This window comes from Cryptomeria japonica, chromosome 3, assembly GCF_030272615.1.
Source record: "Cryptomeria japonica chromosome 3, Sugi_1.0, whole genome shotgun sequence".
Classification (NCBI taxonomy): domain Eukaryota; kingdom Viridiplantae; phylum Streptophyta; class Pinopsida; order Cupressales; family Cupressaceae; genus Cryptomeria; species Cryptomeria japonica.
Genome location: NC_081407.1, coordinates 36,180,630 through 36,200,756, shown reverse-complemented (window position 1 = coordinate 36,200,756; position 20,127 = coordinate 36,180,630). Strand labels below are relative to the sequence as shown.

The following is a 20,127-nucleotide window of genomic DNA, read 5'->3' as shown; positions in this document are numbered from 1 at the left end:
AAAAGGAGAGGGGGAGAGAGAGGGAGAGAGAGGGACATTGGGAAAAAGAGACATTTGGGAAAGGAGAGGGGGAGAGGGAGAAAAGGAGAGGGGGAGGGAGAGAGGAAGGGAGAGGGAGAGGGAGAGAGAGGGAGATTGGGAAAAGGAGAGGGAGAGAGGGAGAGAAGGAGAGGGGGAGGGAGAGAGGGAGATTGGGGAAAGGAGAGGGGGAGAGGGAGAGAGAGGGAGATTGGGAAAAGGAGAGGGGGAGAGGGAGAGAGGGAGAGAGGGAGAGAAGGAGAGGGGGAGGGAGAGAGGGAGATTGGGGAAAGGAGAGGGGGAGAGGGAGAGAGAGGGAGATTGGGAAAAGGAGAGGGGGATTGGAAGAGAGGGAGAGAGGGAGAGAAGGAAAGGGGGAGGGAGAGAGGGAGATTGGGGAAAGGAGAGAGGGAGAGGGAGAGAGAGGGAGATTGGGAAAAGGGAGAGAAGGAAAGGGGGAGGGAGGGAGAGGGAAAGAGAGGGAGATTGAGAGGGGGAGAGGGAGAGGGAGAGAGGGAGAGAAGGAGAGGGCAAGGGAGAGAGGGGGAGGGAGAGGGAGAGAGAGGGAGATTGGGAAAAGGAGAGATTGGGGAAAGTAGAGAGGGAGAGGGAGAGAAAGCGAGATCGGGAAAAGGAGACAGGAAGAGGGAGAGAGAGGGAGATTGGGAAAAGGAGAGGGGGAGAGGGAGAGAGGGAGAGAGGGAGAGAAGGAGAGGGGGAGGGAGAGAGGGAGATTGGGGAAAGGAGAGGGGGAGAGGGAGAGAGAGGGAGATTGGGAAAATGAGAGGGGGAGAGGGAGAGAGGGAGAGAGGGAGAGAAGGAGAGGGGGAGGGAGATTGGAGAAAGGAGAGGGGGAGAGGGAGAGGGGGAGGGAGAGAGGGAAAGGGAGATAGATAGATTGGGAAAAGGAGAGGGGGAGGGAGAGGGAGAGAGAGGGAGATTGGGAAAAGGAGAGATTGGGGAAAGGAGAGGGGGAGAGGGAGAGAAAGTGAGATTTGGGAAAGGAGAGGGGGAGATGAAGAGAGGGAGGGAGACGGATGGAGAGAAGGAGAGGGGGAGGGAGAGAGGAAGGGAGAGGGAGAGGGAGAGAGAAAGATTGGGAAAAGGAGAGGGAGAGAGGGAGAGAAGGAGAGGGGGAGGGAGAGAGGGAGATTAGGGAAAGGAGAGGGGGAGAGGGACAGAGAGGGAGATTGGGAAAAGGAGAGGGGGAGATGGAGAGAAGGAGAGAGGTAGAGAAGGAGAGGGGAAGGGAGAGAGGGAGAGGGAGGGAGCAAGATTGGGAAAAGGAGAGGGCAAGGGAGAGGGAGAGAGAGGGACATTGGGAAAAAGAGAGATTTGGGAAAGGAGAGGAGGAGAGGGAGAGAAGGAATGGGGGACGGAGAGAGGAAGGGAGAGAGAGAGGGAGAGAGAGGGAGATTGGGAAAAGGAGGGGGAGAGAGGGATAGAAGGAGAGGGGGAGGGAGAGAGGGAGATTGGCGAAAGGAGAGGGGGAGAGGGAGAGAGAGGGAGATTGGGAAAAGGAGAGGGAGAGAGGGAGAGAGGGAGAGAAGGAGAGGTGGAGGGAGAGAGGGAGATCGGGGAAAGGAGAGGGGGACAGGGAGAGAGAGGGAGATTGGGAAAAGGAGAGGGGGAGAGGGAGAGAGGAAGAGAAGGAGAGGGGGAGGGAGAGAGGGAGATTGGGAAAAGGAGAGGGGGAGAGGGAGAGAGAGGGAGATTGGGAAAAGGGAGATTGGGGAAAGGAGAGGGAGGTAGGGGGAGAGAGAGGGAGATTGAGAGGGGGAGAGGGAGAGGTAGAGAGGGAGATAAGGAGAGGGGGAGGGAGAGAGGGAGAGGGAAATAGATAGATTGGGAAAAGGAGAGGGGGAGGGAGAGGGAGAGAGAGGGAGATTGGGAAAAGTAGAAATTGGGGAAAGGAGAGGGGGAGAGGGAGAGAAAGTGAGATTGGGAAAAGGAGAGGGGGAGAGGGATAGAGAGAGGGAGATTGGGACAAGGAGAGGGGGAGAGGGAGAGAGGGAGAGAGGGAGAGAGGGAGGGCGAGAGGGAGATTGGGGAAAGGATAGGGGGAGAGGGAGAGAGGGAGAGAGGGAGAGAAGGAGAGGGGGAGGGAGAGAGGGAGAGGGAGAGAGAGGGAGATTGGGAAAAGGGAGATTAGGGAAAGGATAGGGAGAGAGAGGGAGAGAGAGGGAGATTGAATGGGGGAGAGGGAGAGGGAGAGAGGGAGAAAAGGAGAGGGGGAGGTAGAGGGAGAGAGAGAAAGGGAGATAGATAGATTGGGAAAAGGAGAGGGAGAGGGAGTGGGAGAGAGAGGGAGATTGGGAAAAGGAGAGATTAGGGAAAGGAGAGGGCGAGAGGGAGACAAAGTGAGATTTTGAAAAGGGGAGGGGGAGATGAAGAGAGGGAGGGAGAGGAAGGGAAAGAAGGAGAGGGGGAGGGAGAGAGGTAGGGAGACAGAGAGGGACAAAGGGAGATTGGGAAAATGAGAGGGAGATAGGGCAAGAAGGAGAGAGGGAGGGAGAGAGGGGGATTGGGGAAAGGAGAGGGGGGAGAGCGAGAGAGAGGGAGATTGGGAAAAGGAGAGGGGGAGAGGGAGAAAGGGAGAGAAGGAGAGGGGGAGGGAGAGAGGGAGATTGGGGAAAGGAGAGGGGGAGAGGGAGATAGAGGGAGATCGAGAAACGTTGAGGGGGAGAGGGAGAGAGGGAGAGAAGGAGAGGGGGAGGGAGAGAGGGAGATTGGGGAAAGGAGAGGGGTAGAGGGACTGAGAGGGAGAGAAGGAGAGAGGGAGAGAAGGAGAGGGGGAGGGAAAGAGGGAGAGGGAGAGAGCGAGATTGGGAAAAGGAGAGGGGGAGGGAGAGGGAGAGAGAGGGACATTGGGAAAAAGAGAGATTTGGGAAAGGAGAGGGGGAGAAGGAGAGAAGGAGAGGGGGAGGGAGAGAGGAAGGGAGAGGGAGAGGGAGAGGGAGAGAGAGGGAGATTGGGGAAAGGAGAGGGGGAGAGGGAGAGAGAGGGAGATTGGGAAAAGGAGAGGGAGAGAGGGAGAGAGGGATAGAAGGAGAGGGGGAGGGAGAGGGGGAGATTGGGGAAAGGAGAGGGGGAGATGTAGAGAGAGGGAGATTGGGAAAAGGAGAGGGTGAGAGGGAGAGTGGGAGAGGGGGAGAGAAGGAGAGGGGGAGGGAGAGAGGGAGAGGGAGAGAGTGAGATTGGGAAAAGGAGAGGGGGAGGGAGAGGGAGAGAGAGGGACATTGGGAAAAAGAGAGATTTCGGAAAGGAGATGGGGAGAGGGAGAGAAGGAGTGGGGGTGGGAGAGGGAAAGGGAGAGAGAGGGAGATTGGGAAGAGGAGAGGGAGTGAGGGAGAGAAGGAGAGGGGGGAGGGAGAGAGGGAGAGGGAGAGAGTGAGATTGGGAAAAGGAGAGAGGGAGAGAGAGGGAGAGAGAGGGACTTTGGGAAAAAGAGAGATTTGGGAAAGGAGAGTGGGAGAGGGAGAGAAGGAGAGGGGGAGTGAGAGAGGAAGGGAGAGGGAGAGGGAGAGATAGGGAGATTGGGGAAAGGAGAGGGGGAGAAGGAGAGAGAGAGAGATTGGGAAAAGGAGAGGGGGGAGAGGGAGACAGGGAGACAGGGAGAGAAGGAGAGGGGGAGGGAGAGAGGGAGATTGGGGAAAGGAGAGGGGGAGATTGAGAGAGAGGGAGATTGGGAAAAGGAGATGGTGAGAGGGAGAGAGGGAGAGAGGGAGAGAAGGAGAGGGGGAGGGAGAGAGGGAGAGGGAGAGAGTGAGATTGGGAAAAGGAGAGGGGGAGGGAGAGGGAGAGAGAGGGACATTGGGAAAAAGAGAGATTTGGGAAAGGAGAGGGGGAGAGGGAGTGACGGAGTGGGGCAAGGAGAGAGGAAGCGAGAGGGAGAGGAAGAGAGAGGAAGAGGGAGATTGGCAAAAGGAGAGGGTGAGAGGGAGAGAAGGAGAGGGGGAGGGAGAGAGGGAGATTGGGGAAAGGAGAGGGGGACAGGGAGAGAGAGGGAGATTTGGAAAAGGAGAGGGGGAGAGGGAGAGAGGGAGAGAGGGAGAGAAGGAGATGGGGAGGGAGAGAGGGAGATTGGAGAAAGGAGAGGGGGAGAGGGAGAGAGAGGGAGATTGGGAAAAGAGAGATTGGGGAAAGGAGAGGAAGGGAGAGGGAGAGAGAAGGAGATTGAGAGGGGGAGAGGGAGAGGGAGAGAGGGAGATAAGGACAGGGGGAGGGAGAGAGGGAGAGGGAGATAGATAGATTGGGAAAAGGAGAGGGGCAGGGAGAGGGAGAGAGAGGGAGATTGGGAAAAGGAGAAATTGGTAAAAGGAGACAGGGAGAGGGAGAGAAAGCAAAATTGGGAAAAGGAGAGGGGGAAAGGGGAGAGAGAGAGGGAGATTGGGAAAAGGAGAGGGGGAGAGGGAGATAGGGAGAGCAGGACAAGGGGAGGGAGAGAGGGAGATTGGGGAAAGGAGAGGGGGAGAGGGAGGGAGAGGGAGATTGGGAAAAGGAGAGGGGGAGAGGGAGAGAGGGAGAGAGGGAGAGAAGGAGAGGGGTAGGGAGAGAGGGAGATTGGGGAAAGGATAGGGGGAGAGGCAGACAGAGGGAGATTGGAAAAAGGGAGATTGGGGAAAGGAGAGGGAGGGAGATGGAGAGAGAGGGACATGGAGAGGGGGAGAGGGAGAGGGAGAGAGGGAGAGAAGGAGAGGGGGAGGTAGAGGGAGAGAGAGAGAGGGAGATAGATAGATTGGTAAAAGGAGAGGGGGAGGGAGAGGGAGAGAGAGGGAGATTGGGAAAAGTAGATATTGGGGAAAGGAGAGGGCAAGAGGGAGAGAAAGCAAGATAGGGAAAAGGAGAGGGGGAGATGAAGAGAGGGAGGGAGAGGGAGGGAAAGAAGGAGAGGGGGAGGGAGAGAGGTAGGGAGAGGGAGAGGGACAAAGGGAGATTGGGAAAAGGAGAGGGAGAGAGGGAGAGAAGGAGAGGGGGAGGGAGAGAGGGAGATTGGGGAAAGGAGAGGGGGAGAGGGAAAGAGAGGGAGATTGGGAAAAGGAGAGGGGGAGAGGGAGAGAGGGAGAGAAGGAGAGGGGGAGGGAGAGAGGGAGATTGGGGAAAGAAGAGGGGAAGAGGGATAGAGAGGGAGATTGGGAAAAGGAGAGGGGGAGAGGGAGAGAGGGAGAGAGGGAGAGAGGGAGTGGGAGAGGGAGAGAGGGAGATCGGGGAAAGGAGATGGGTAGAGGGAGAGAGAGGGAGGTTGGGAAAAGGAAAGGAGGAGAGGGAGATAAGGAGAGAGGGAGAGAAGCAGAGGGGGAGGGAGAGAGGGAGAGGGAGAGAGCGAGATTGGGAAAAGGAGAGGGGGAGGGAGACGGAGAGAGAGGGACATTGGGAAAAAGAGAGATTTGGGAAAGGAGAGGGGGAGAGGGAGAGAAGGAGAGGGGGAGGGAGAGAGGAAGGGAGAGGGAGAGGGAGAGAGAGGGAGATTGGGAAAAGGAGAGGGGGAGAGGGAGAGAGGGAGAGATGGAGAGGAGGAGAGGGGGAGGGAGAGAAGGAGATTGGGGAAAGGAGGGGGAGATTGAGAGAGAGTGAGATTTGGAAAAGTAGAGGGTGAGAGGGAGAGAGGGAGAGAGGTAGAGAAGGAGAGGGGGAGGAAGAGAGGGAGATTGAGGAAAGGAGAGGGGGAGAGGGAGAGAGAGGGAAATTGGGAAAAGGAGATGGGGAGAGGGAGAGAGGGAGGGAGAGGGAGAGAGGGAGGGAGGGTAGAGAGAGGGAGATTGGGAAAAGGAGAGGGGGAGAGAGAGAGGGAGAGAGAGGGAGATTAGGAAAAGGAGAGGCAGAGAAGGAGAGGGGGAGGGAGAGAGGAAGGAAGAGGGAGAGGGAGAGAGAGGGAGATTTGGAAAAGGAGAGGGAGAGAGGGAGAGAAGGAGAGGGGGAGGAAGAGATGGAGATTGAGGAAAGGAGAGGGGGAGAGGGAGAGAGAGGGAGATTGGGAAAGGGAGAGGGAGAGAGGGAGAGAGGGAGAGAAGGAGAGGGGGAGGGGGAGAGGGAGATTGGGGAAAGGAGCGGGGGAGAGCGAGAGAGAGGCAGATTGGGAAAAGGAGAGGGGTAGAGGGAGAGAGGGAGAGAGCGAGAGAAGGAGAGGGGGAGGGAGAGAGGGAGATTGGGGAAAGGAGAGGGGGAGAGGGAGAGAAAGGGAGACTGGGAAAAATAGAGGGAGAGAGGGAGAGAGGGAGAGAGGGAGATTGGGCAAAGGAGAGGGGTAGAGGGAGAGAGAGGGAGATTGGGAAAAGGAAAAGAGGAGAGGGAGAGAAGGAGAGAGGGATAGAAGGAGAGGGGCAGGGAGAGAGGGAGAGGGAGAGAGCAAGATTGGGAAAAGGAGAGGGGGAGGGAGAGGGAGAGAGAGGGACATTGGGAAAAAGAGAGATTTGGGAAAGGAGAGGGGGAGAGGGAGAGAAGGAGAGGGGGAGGGAGAGAGGAAGGGAGAGGGAGAGGGAGAGAGAGGGAGATTGGGGAAAGGAGAGGGGGATAGGGAGAGAGAGGGAGATTGGGAAAAGGAGGGGGGGAGGGGGGGATAGGGAGAGAGGGAGAGAGGGAGAGGGGGAGGGAGAGAGGGAGATTGGGAAAAGGAGAGGGAGATTGGGAAAAGGAGAGGGGGAGATTGGGGAAAGGAGAGGGAGATTGGGGAAAGGAGAGGGGGAGATTGAGGAAAGGAGAGGGAGATTGGGAAAAGGAGAGGGGGAGATTGGGGAAAGGAGAGAGGGAGATTGGGGAAAGGAGAGGGGGAGATTGAGAGAGAGGGAGATTGGGAAAAGGAGAGGGTGCTGAGGGTGAGAGGGAGAGAGGGAAAGAAGGAGAGGGGGAGGGAGAGAGGGAGATTGGGGAAAGGAGAGGGGGAGAGGGATAGAGAGGGAGATTGGGAAAAGGAGATGGGGAGAGGAAGAGAGGGAGGGAGAGGGAGAGAGGGAGGGAGGGGAGAGAGAGGGAGATTGGGAAAAGGATAGGGGGAGAGAGAGAGGGAGAGAGAGGGAGATTGGGAAAAGGAGAGGGAGAGAAGGAGAGGGGTAGGGAGAGAGGGAGATTGGGGAAAGGAGAGGGGGAGAGGGAGAGAGAGGGAGAATTGGAAAAGGAGAGGGGGAGAGGGAGAGAGGAAGGGAGAGGGAGGGCGGAGATGGGGAGAATAGGATAAAGAGAGGGAGAGGGAGAGAGGGAGAGAAAGAGAGATTTAAGATAACGAAAGGGGAAGGGAGAGGGAGAGGGAGGGGGAGTGAAAGAGAGAGAAGGGGGAGAGGGTGAGAATAGGATAGGATAATGTGTTTGTGTGTGTGTGTGTGTGTGAGAGAGAGAGAGAGAGAGAGAGAGAGAGAGAGAGAGAGAGAGAGGAGGAGGAGAGGGTGAGAGACATTAGGTAGATAGAGAACAAGAAGGAGAAAAGGGTGAGAGAATCAAAAAATAGAGAAGTGTGAGGGGGAGAGAGATGAGATAGAACTCAAGGAAGATAATTAGGGCTCAGAATAGACAAAGATAATGATGGGGGAAGTAAGACGAGAGAGAGAGGAAAAGAAGAGGTACATGCATGTATACAAACATATATACATATATCTATATAAATATATGTATATATAACTATAAATATGCATATATACATACATAAACACATATTATCTAGGTATGTCTAAAACATGTGTAGTAAATGCTAAGTTTACAAGCATACATTATTATGTCTTCATAACCTGTATGGGTTTTGTGAAACCAAAAAAATGTTTCTAGTTCTTCATAACCCGTACGGGTTATGAAGAACTGCGAATAGTACTTTTGGTTCTTCGTAACCCGTGTGGGTTTTGCCTTGGTAAGAGGGTTGGAAAATGACCCTAAGGCTTGCAAGCCAATTTTCCCCCCATTTTTGTTCCTTTACACATTTTTTCATCCTCCACCATGATTTATTGACTTCATCATCATCAGGTTTACAAATGATGAAGTGGGTATCTCTAAAATTACCACCATAATCTTACACATCTTCTTAGTTTTCTAACCATATAAATTTTTTAATTTTTGGACAAAATTAGCATAGTAAACTTTAATTTTCTTTATCAGTGCCTTGATAGTCCTCACAGACATATGTCTACCATTTTTTTAATAACTTTTGATATACTTGACCAAATTAAAAATAAATTATATATTATTGTTCTACACTAGATTCTATACACTTTAAAAAAAAAAAATTGCATTTTTTATTATTTTGATGCAAGTTATGCCCAGCACATGAACAGGTACCAAATTTTTAGGATGCGGTCACTTCCAAAAATCATAAAAAATAAAATACTTGATGAAAAATTACAAAAAAATACAAAACTTTTAGATCTCACTCTTACCTATCATCCTACCAAAGGGTTTTGCAAAATACTAAATCTAACTATATATTTTGTGCAGTGCACAAAAACAGCTATGTTATATTTTTCTAAAAAAATTAGGAACAATTTTTCATGTGTGAAAGGTTTGACCCTCTTAATATTATCCAATTTTAATAAAAACTAGTAGTTTAGAAACTAGATTCAGAGTACTACAATTCTTATTCATTTTTCAACTCCTAGTTTTGAGTGCATGACCTTCAAATAGCTCTTTGAAGTTCAGGTTTACTTGTTTTCAGAAAAAAGTGGCCACTTATACCCCCCTTTTTGTTCACCATCTTGGTGCACTTACCCAAACACTCTGTTATCTTGTCTTCTATCATCTTTTCCAAAACCCTCATTCTGGTAACCATTAGCTTCTTTCCTTCGGTAAAAATTTATTTCATCCTTCCAATATGAATTACCTTCTTTGCTTACTTCCTTGTCCTTGTTCTAATTTGTATAGGCTCCTCTTCCTCCAGTATATCCTCTACCACCTTGAAATATTCCTTTGGAAAACCTTCCACCTCTACCTCTCTCTCTCCTCATGTCTTTTGTTCAACTTCTCTTCTACTTTTAGGGCATATTGGTAAGCTTCTTCAACACTCTGCAACTTGATCAAACTAAGTTCATCCTGTATAGACATCCGCAATCCATTCAAATATCTCACAACTTGTTCAATTTCATCATCAACATGTTCAGATTTGATATTCAACTTGTATAATACTTCAGTATACTCCTTCACACTACGCTCCTTCTGTTTCAAGTTCTGCAACTTTTAGAACAGATTTACTTGATGATCAGCTGGCATAAACTTCAATTTTAACTTAGCAACCATCCGCTCCCATGATTTGATCTTCTCTTTACCTCTTCTCTATCTATCAACCTACAAATGTTCCCATCAAAGAGATGCATGACCTTTCAACTGGGTACAAACATACTTTACCTTCCTTTCTTCTGCGGTGTTCTCAAAATCAAAATACTTCTCCATCTCTGATATCCAATCCATTAATTCATCCGAAAACCCAACTTTCCATCATAATCCAATGGGATAAAATGTGGTTTAGTGTTCACCCTACTTAAAATCCTCAAGAACCTCTCTTCATCTGGATCGATCACTGGTGGATTTTCTACTTGTTTTACTATTGCTTCTTCTTCATCATCACTCACATCTTCAATAGGTCAGCCTCTTCTCTAGGCTGTCTCAATGGCTTCCAATCGGGCTGCAATTCCTCGCAACATTATTGTTACGATAGGGTTTGCATTCCCACGCGCTCCACCATTCCTATTTCTTCTTCACACCATCTTCACACCAGTCCTTTGCAGGTGCAAGTTAGATCCACAATCTACCACCCCACAACAAAAATCTTAGGACAACACAATCTTCGGAATGAAATCTTGATTTGATACTGCTTGGTATAGTCATTGGTTAGGAGGGACCTCAAAGAGATCAACCTCGATTGGGTGGCAAGAGTAAACTCAATGGAAACAAGAGGACATAATGGAGGCAATGCAAAACTAAATGAATTAGATCATGAAAACTGATTACAGATAACCGGTAACATCCGATTTACAAGATTCGGCTCACTAGCCTGCTACATATATGCTCAATTACAGAATTGGTCAACTTTGAACCTCTAAATATTAAGATCTATCTTCTATGTTCCATCTAACTGACTTCTAATGCTCAATTAAAATAATTTATACAATCCAAGGGGATCTGGTTGGTCAAAAGGGATCAAATACCGAAGAACAAGATTAAACGTGTAAAACTAATAGGTCGGCCTCTGTCAAAGAGATTCCACCAAAAAATCCAAAGAATGAAGTGTAGATCAAAGGGAAGGTAGGGAAGGTCGGCCACATGTCAAGGAACATAAAAATCAATGAACTAGGCTCTGCAAGCTATGGAAAGGATCTGGTAGATTCACTAATGCAAATAGGTCCAAGTGGTTCCAGTGCCAGGAAATTATCTTGGAATCCAAAATTGATAACTTGTTGAAAATTAATCTAAATGCTCTGTGGTTTAGGAATAAGGAAGATGACCATGTCCTCAAGAAAAATCCATCTCCACAAAATCCGATGAGCTAATACAAGAAAATACAAAAGGATTTGTTGAAACTGCAAAATAGAAACAAACAAAAAAAAATATATTTTTGATTGATGCAAGATTTCCAAGAACTGGGGATGCTCCTGCTTCAATTATTATGCTCTATCTTGTTGTTTCTTTGGCTTAGACTACTTTTGGTTCTTGTTTTTTCCTTGATTCATTTGATTCCCTTTATTAGCCACCAAAGATTTGGACTTTGAAGACTTGAGAATTGCCATGTCGATCAGCTTTTCTTGCTCAAGCATCAACATTTCTATGAAATCATGAAATTATGGTGTAGAGAAGGATCTACCTCAAGTCAATTGATGAGTTTGGAAGCTAGAAAAAAAAGATTCATAATCTGATGGAAGCTCAAGTCTAACAAATTTTAAACCAATAGTGCATCCTTCTTGTCAATGCCACAATCCTTGAGTTGCACTCTTAGCTCAATTGTTTTAGTGACATTGTCTTGGATTTTATCATTTTGATCCAACATTGTGAGATAATTTCCAAGCTTGTATCCCTTAATCTCATCTACTTGGTCATTCAATTTACTAAATATGACTAATGCAGAGAGTCTTGGAGCTTGATAAAATACACCTTCTTGAGTGACTTATCTTACTCAACCCTTCAACTACTCAAGCCCTTTCAATGGGCACTAGTAGGGGTCTATTCTAATGAGACCTCCAAGGTCTAAACCTCTTTGGCTTTCCTCCTAGGTATAGCCAATGGTTTTGAAAAATCAACTCCACCTCTTGAGGTTGCCACCTCAATCTCACACACACCACTCCAAGGCTCCAACCACTCCTACAAGGATCACAACTCCCAACCACTTCCAGTGTACTCAAGGTGCATCTACCAAGTGTTTTTGAAGTATTTTGAGGCTTTTAGGATAACCAAATCCATCTCTTTGGCTTCCTAACCTTCCTAGGTCTCTACCGGGCTCAAATAGGCCTAATTGAATTAGCCCTCCCTTGGCGGTTTTAGGGACTTAGTTTGCAAAATTTACAAACAAGGATAGAAATAAATTATGGATTCGAGTACCCTTTTCAAAGTTACAAACAATACTGAAAATTTGCATCTCAGTTATCTGTACAAGTGGGGTTTCCAATACTGCACTATTTTGGAGGGTTTAGGCCTCACCGGGTGACTTGGAAAGATGGTTTCAAAACCCTTCACTAGTAAAATCTCCTACTCCAAAAAAATTAAGATTCTTCAAGGGCACTCAGAGGGCTTTCCATCCATATGACACTTTGTCCTGCACCAATCTCCATGTGCTCTTAAAACACACTTTTGCTGCTGTCCTAACTCACCTGCTCCTAGCGGTTAGCCTAGGGCTTCAATGTATCTCCTCCTCAAGGACTTGTAAAACCAAAAATCCTATCCTAAAACTATAAAAATACCCTAAACTAGTATTCTTATTGATTTCAATAGGTGCCATCAAATAATTCTTAGTTTAGAGCCATTTTTGCTCTTAAACCCTACTTGCAAGGGTTTTACACCAAGTTGCAAAGAATGGATGATATCTCTGCAACTATAGACAATCAAACTTAATGAAAAAAAAAATCAATGAACACTCATGCCCTGCAATGATTTTGTACAACCAAGTCTGTATTGGACCGTACCAAGCAATGAAAACAAGAGAAAACTATCAAAAATGGTGAGAGGCAAGTTTGTTTCAAAATCCAAAAACTTGTTCTTGCATTTCCAATCCTCCAACCTATACAATGAAGTGAATTTTGGATTTTATGCTCTTAGATCAGTTGGTTCAACCAACTTTTCAATGCCTTCAACAAAAAATGCAACTTTTGCAAAAATTGCAAAATGTTGCTCAACAACTTTTACATCTTTTTGCTCCTAAGATACAACTTTGCATTCTAATGCATTTCAAGACTCCTGAAGGTCCTCAAACACCCTATAAGACCTAAACACAACACAATTGGCCTCTATTAAATGAATACATTCATCTGAAGTACTTCTCCAATGAACTACCTAAGCATCTCACTTTTCAGGTTGTCAGCATCTTGAACACAAATGACTCAAACCAAAACTTGAACAACTCAACCATGGCTCTACTGAGTCTCAAATGGTTGGTCCATTATTACATCATAAAGACAACACACAAAACTTGAAAGAAAACAAAAAATTTATGCTTGGAGTGTTAGGTGCCCTGCACCAATGACCCAAGCCTCTAATTTGTCACATTTATCAATGTGAAAAGTAAGGTCATCTGATACATACTTTCTCGATGTTCCAAAAGCCATAGAATTTTTAGTGAGCCATTCCATGTGAGCATTTGCATTGGCTTTAGGATCCACTAGTGTTGCTAATGTTCCATTAATGTAATGAATTAGTCTTTTTTCCATTAACTTACTTCAAGATTTAATTTTCCATGAGGTGTAATTATGTAGAGTTAGAAGTGGAAATTTAGGAGAACCCATAACTAAAAATGAAAGAGTACAAGATAGAGAGATGCATAATCACACAAGAAACCCCCCCAAATTCAGTCAATCAAAAAAACCCTCCAAAAGGATATTTTGACACTTTATACTTAGTGCATGTACATAACCACTTGAAAAACAAGGAAAGGTGGATTTCTGATTTCAATATTTACAACTACTTCAGTTAGGCTATAGTAGACTCAAATGACTAATGCAAAAGACCAAATTAAGATCCAAACATTACAAGTGCCAAAATGACCCAAAAATGACCATATGCTGAAAGTATAATCTCTACTTGCAATGAATAGAAACTCATAGCACCAAAGTGAAGTAGAGAAAAAATTATGCACTTTAGAAAAAAAAAAAAGACACTTGAAAAGGAGGTCGTATGAGCCTAAATGAGACCTCGAAAGTTGTAGAAATGAGGATTGGGTAGGTACACTTGTGAAAAACAAAATTTTCTATAAAATTTGTACACCATAATCAGAAACTAGCTACACCATTGTGAAGAGCACAAAAAAATAGCCCAAATAAAAAATTCTCAAAAAAGGACCTCAAAATGCTTGAGATATGAGCCTTTGAAATTACATTGAAATTTCAGTAGCTCAAATAAGAGGGGGGTCTAAATTTTTTGACAAGATTGCTTATGCACTGATGACATCAACAGTTGAGGAGCATAAAATTGATGATTAAATGAGCATCGCAAGAAAAAGAACACCCCCTGCGTGGCAACTGATGACGTGTTGCCTGCTAATGTGGCAGTTATAGCGGCATGCAAAGCATATGTGGACCGAGGCGAAGCATGAAATGGAAAAGGAGGATTCAACCACCAGTGATGACTTCCAGACAACTTTTTGACTCACTATCAAAATCTACAGTGGAATAAGAACCGTCCACACAGCAAAGTACGCTGATCACAAATCTAGAATGCTTGATCACATCCTCGATATTAAGTCTCCACCAATGCACTCCATAATTACAATGTGTGCCAAACACATACAACCGGTCAATAAAATAGGAACAAATGCACCAAATAGTCTTCTCCAAGGGTCGCCAAGATAATAAGACCATCAGCAAACTGACCAACAATGAGAGCTCAGGCCTTAAACATAAGAATTTGTCCACTGCCAAATCAAGGTACAAACATGTCGCAGAGCCAATGATCATGCCACAGATCAATAAAATTATCAAAATAATAAAGTTATGTTCTAATGAAAACATAGGCTGAAAGGTGTAAGTGAAAAATTCATGGATGATGATGTGAGCCTCTAGATTAAAAACGCACGATCTACAACCAAACCAAATGGATGGGAAAATGGATCAAGCCTCTACGAATAGATGATTACGCTACAAATCTCAAAGAACTCCAGCCATACAGCTTACAAAGAAGTATGCAAGCAATCAAGCTGCCAATAAGCTCAATAAAAAAAACTCCCAACCATAGGCAAACTATGTAGATCGGACAAGGAGCAAATCTAGAACAAACTATGTCCAGATCACACATAATGAATAATATTACCCTAAATAATAAAGTCTAAATCTGACAAAAACAATGTAGACATAAAATAATAATAGAATACAAAATTCTACGATCTATTATTTGGGAGGGGTCAAATGGCCTTTCAATTGAAAAAAATTCGTTACAAAAACAATTTTACCTAAACCTAGGTAAATTTGTAGTCAAAATTCATGGAAATGGCTCCCCGGATGTAATGGTGGAGTCAGATTTGGCGTAGGAAACTCCAGAAATGTGTTGCACCAAAATTTTCTTAAAACGCCAATCTTTAAATGCACGAAGATCTATCCAAAAGACTATCAAAGTCACCCTATAGGCTTGGATACCATGTAATAATTGGCTATGGAGATAGCCATCCAAGATCTAGAGGCCTATTGAATAGCACAATTATAAGGGGGAACAATAGAGACAAGCAAACTATATTCTCATCAATGATGCAATAAGCTAGACTAGAAAAATGTACATAGGAGACCCCCTTGGAGATATAGCCAAGGTGAGTGAATGAGATAGTGAAAAGTGTTGTTGTCTCATAACATGATAAGTAGAGAGAAATGCTATCAACCCACCTAAAGTGGAAAAGTGATCACATAATAACACCACTAAAGGTTGGTCACCCACCAAAGGTGGAAAAGTGTAACCACGAAAGGTGGATATGATAAAGTGATAAAGTGATATGTCCACCTAAAGTGGAGATGCTCCAACTACTCCTATGAAATTCCCTAAGTAAGCTTAAGTAAAGTGTAATTAGGACCTAGGAAAGAATAAACAAAGGTAAAATGTCTCAAGTACACCAATACAAGTAATAAGGGTTTTAATTGAAAGTTTAGTTGCTTTCTAATATATTTATAGTTTGAAATTTGTAGATATTATTTTATCTCATAATATGTGCAATCATATATAAATATTTATTGGCCCATTTTTCTAAAAGGTGCATTTTTTGTTGTGTCCAATACCTACTACATAGTGTTATCAAACATTGTTTGTATTATTTAGGATACTTGTATTGAATATAACATTTGTTTCAATTCTTTCAAAGGATCACATGTGAAATCAAGTGTATAGAATATAATTGTGTCTTATTGGAGGCTAGAGGAGATGGAGGTAGGAGGAAATCTATCATCCCGAGCTAAGTTCATATTACAGGACGATTCACTACATGAGAAGAAATCTATTTGTGTCCCTAAAGAAAAGAGGGGGCTTGGAATAATGTGTGTCCCTTGAAGGAGTAAGAGGGGATCGATTTATTATAGGTGCTCTTGGTGTATTCATATTTTTTTTACAATTTTCATAGTAGACAGGGGATTATTTCCACAACACTGGAGGAGAATTAGACACATTTAGAGGAGATATGAAAAATTAGAGGAAAGGTGCATTAAGTGTGGCATTGGAGGAGGCATTAGACACACTCAAAGGAGATGTGAACTTTTGGAGGAAAGGTAGCTCAATGTACAAGAAGATTGGGAACACTTTATGTTCTCTCATGTTGTGCAAATCACCACAAGTTCTATAATTAAAATTTCCCTTGACGAGGTTAGTCTAGTGTTTCCTAGTGAGTGAGGAGGATAGGTAATCACATGGAAACTTTGATGAAGTTCCTTTACCTATAGGAAGTTTGTAGGCTATTTAGCTCATAGCATTTGCATAGGAAGTTATTAACTAGAAAATAAGGCTTTATAAACTCAATTGGGAAGCAATGTAATATCATTTGAATGAATCAATATTTCATTTTTATGGTTTTACTATTACATTGCAACAATAGTTTAGTCTGTTTGCCATTTTTATAGGAAGGAGTAGGGGACTCCATTGATGGCAGCTTTTATAGGTTAATTGCCTCACAGAGCTTTCATTCTTGTGTCTTCTTTCTTCTTATTTTATTTTCGTTCACTTAATGCATTCGTTGTTAACATTTAGGTTTGAATTTTATTTATCTAGTACCCCCCCTTTTATGTGAATAATTTTTAATTATTTATAATTGTTTCTATTTATTACTTATTTATATTTATTTTATTATGATTTATCATTTATATGTTTGTTATTTTCAGTGTCTCTTAGTCATAATTGAACTGAATAAACTATGATAATTGAATGAATGTCTCTAACTAAACAAAATAATTTATTCAACTTTTAAAAAATAATTACATCTCAATATACAATGAATTTTTAGAACTAGAGAATAACATGCAGTTAATTAAATTAATTAATGCATTTTATGCACAATAAGTATTTAATATTTTTCACTTCTATTAAAAATTATATATTAAGACAAGTTATTATATTATTCTAATTAATTGCAACAAGAGTGCCTATAGTGGCTTTGGTGCACTCCCTTGGCTTCTCTTCTGCTGTCTACTTCGTAGAGAGGGAGGATCAATGGGTTTTCAAAACAGTTGCTTTACAAAAATGTTCCTTTATTCTAAGAGGCATTAATCAGCATGATGATAACTATTTTATTTTATTGTTATAGTTTAATATTTTATTATCCCATTGACATTGATAGTGTTTTAAAAATTACCCAATTGTTGCAGGCAAAGTGTACAAGGGAAAGCTACCCAATGGCCAATTTATAGCCATTAAACACATTTGCAAAGACATTCCAAAGGCTGAAGAATTCGGAAAGGAGATTGAGATCCTTTCGAAAATCAGGCACAAAAAGCTGCTATCTCTACTTGGCTAATGTGATGAGGATGGTGAGAAATACTTTGTTTATGAGTATTGTGCCAATGGAAATCTATCTCAGATGCTTCTAGGTAACAACTCCACTTTCTCTTTTATTTGATCAGTTTACAAGTCATCTTAACATTCATTTTCAGTCTTCATGTTTCCTTTTACCCTACTTTAATATATACAGTCAAGTTCCATTGATGTAGTTTCGTTATTTAAGAACATTAATAATCTAATTTCATCTAATATTCATTCAAACATATGCAAATTAAACAGGCCTACAAGATAAAGTGTTAACATGGGAGCAAAGAGTGCAAATTGCATATGACACTGTCGTTGGCTTGCGTTTCCTTCACCTCTATCCAGATGGATGCATAGTTCATCGTGATATAAAGGTAAAAAATCCCAAAATCAACAATTCAGGTTTTCATTGAGGTTATATTGATTTGTTTGTTAATTTTGTTGAATGATCAAATTCCTCTTCAGGGACAAAGTAAATCAACTTCCTTTCCCTAAAAACAGTTTGGGAAGTAGAATAGAGAATATTTACTGTATATTTGTCACTATTAGTATATTGCAATGTTTAAACTATGGTGTTATAGTTATTACCATCAAAATTCAAAATCTCTCTTTATTACTGTTGAATTTTCATGTTGAAGACTGAGATTCCCAATTTGTAACTTCACGAATTTATAACTCTGAACAAAAACATATACCTTTTAAAAAAAAATACATAAGGACATGCCCACACACTCAGTATTTGCGTGGATATTTGTGTAGATCCAGTGCCTTTTATTTAGCTGAAGGAACTGGATCAGCCCTTCCTATTATTTAAAATTATATGTGCATTTTCGCTCTACAGCCAACAAATATCCTCCTTACAGAATCCATGGAAGCAAAGCTTGCAGATTTTGGGTTGCTGAGAATGTTTAACATTCAGGAAACAAATGTCTTTACTGATGTGAAGGGCACTCTGGGATATCTGGATCCTGAATACGTTAGTAAGGGAAGACTAACATGCTCTAGTGATATTTACAGCTTTGGTATAGTTTTACTCCAGCTTCTTTCCGGTAGAAGAGCAATTGATCTCGATCAATCTCATCAAGAATCTCTTATTAAGAAGGCCAGTTTTCTCTGCATGCTCAGTTTTGTCTACACATTATAGATTGCAGAAGTTCAAGGGTTTTTCTTTAGTTTTTTGGGGTTTATAGCTCATTACAGATTTGAAGTAATTGTTATTATAATTTTTGCAGGCAAAGAAGGTTATCCGGGCAAATCCCATCGATCCTTCGAAATATGCAGATCCAAGGTTGAATGGGGAATATAGCAGGGAAGCATTTATAATTCTACTGAAGTTGGCTGTTGTTTGCACAGCTTCCTCATATCAAGGACGTCCAAGAGTTTCGGATGTGTATGAAGAGATAGAGAAGGCTTTAAAGCTTTTTACTTCCATAGCCTAGTAGAAATGCAGCAACCCAAAAAAGCAATAATCGGGCGGTAATTTTGGTTTATGATGGTTGCTCTCTTGAATTGGACATTGTATTACGTGCTCGCTCTCAAAATTATGTAATCCAGCTCTATTATAAGTAGCATTCCACAGTACCTCTTAGAGATATAAGTAGAATTTATGCATGTAAAGTTTTTTTATGTAGGTTCATAGTATTAAGATTGTACATAAAGATGAAGGATTTTCACTACTAAGTCCTAGTAAATTTCTTAGGTCATAATTGAGGCACATTTATTATGTTTTCAAGAATCTTCATAGAGATCAAGGTATTTATGTATGGACATGTATAATTAATAAAAACTAAGATTAAATTTTTTTTATTAGGAAAATATATTTAATATTAAATAAAGAATTGAAAAAAAATTACAAAGATTTTCATACATGTATCACTAAATTTCAAAGGATAAAAATCTAAGGAAGTTTACCACAAACTCATTTTTTGTAATAATCAATAAAATTTATGAAACTAGCAAAAAATAAGATCCTAATCAGAAATAAACTAGAATGATTAAACCAAATCATTATGAATGAGCTAAATAAACTAGGAAGATTGAACAACAAACAAGGGCTCCTAATTTGTAACATTTTAGGTACAATTAACATCGAAGTTTCATTTGGTCAAATAATTTACAACAATATTCAATTTTATATGAATATGAGTAAAATAGATGGAGTCAAAGTTTCACTATATGTGGAGATTCTACTACACAAACTAATCGAACGTCTAAGAAGACTCATAAAACTTCCCATTATTTAGAAAAGGGACCAAAATCACAAAATCCATCTCCCAAGTTATCTTCTTCCAACCTAACTCATAAGCTTTCTATAGAGCTACAAGAATGACTTGAGCATCTATTTGATTATTAGTTCCAAACCTTATAGCATAAGACAAAATAAATGAACCAGAAAAACATCACCCTACTCAACTTCAACAATCTTCATTGCACCTAGATTGTTGTAAGGAAAAAACAATAGTGTTACTCTAAAAAATAACTCAAACGAGACCATTTACCTAGTATATTCACATTATTAGAATATTTAATTATATAGAATAAGAAGTTCCAATTAATGACCTAAATGTAAATGCCTCAAAATTTGACTATCATAAGAAGTTAAGACTTCATCAACAAAATATTTAGCCATCAAAGTTTGTTGAATATGACGATTTATTTCTAACAAGGATTCTCAAGGAATAAAGATGGGACTAGTATCCCAAGTGACCAAAACATTAAAGATATAGAAGTAAGATGGTGATCAAAGTTATTCTAGAAAATTAGATAGAGAAGTGAAATGAACAAGAGTGTAGTTCCATATGTTTCATCACTGCCATTATAGGCCCTCATTAATGTATCACCAAAAGAAAGAGTGAGTCAGACAATCCTCAATAACCCCATAGAGACCACATTTAGAAAGATCTAGGAATCCTATCTTTCTTATTTTTTCTCAAGTGAAACATTTATTTTGATAAAGTAACCAAAGAAATAAATTTTATTGTGGTCAATAATACTTATAATTATTACAAAATTAAA

The 20,127-nt window shown here is 42.7% G+C and overlaps 1 protein-coding gene across 1 annotated transcript; it reads left to right on the top strand.

Moving 5' to 3' along the window:
* Positions 1 to 17,980: 17,980 nt before the first annotated feature.
* On the top strand, positions 17,981 to 18,551 carry LOC131873938 (proline-rich receptor-like protein kinase PERK3). Its single transcript, XM_059217120.1, has 2 exons — positions 17,981 to 18,214; positions 18,345 to 18,551. Exons 1-2 carry the CDS (start codon positions 17,981 to 17,983, stop codon positions 18,549 to 18,551), a joined length of 441 nt encoding a protein of 146 aa, XP_059073103.1.
* Positions 18,552 to 20,127: the final 1,576 nt, after the last annotated feature.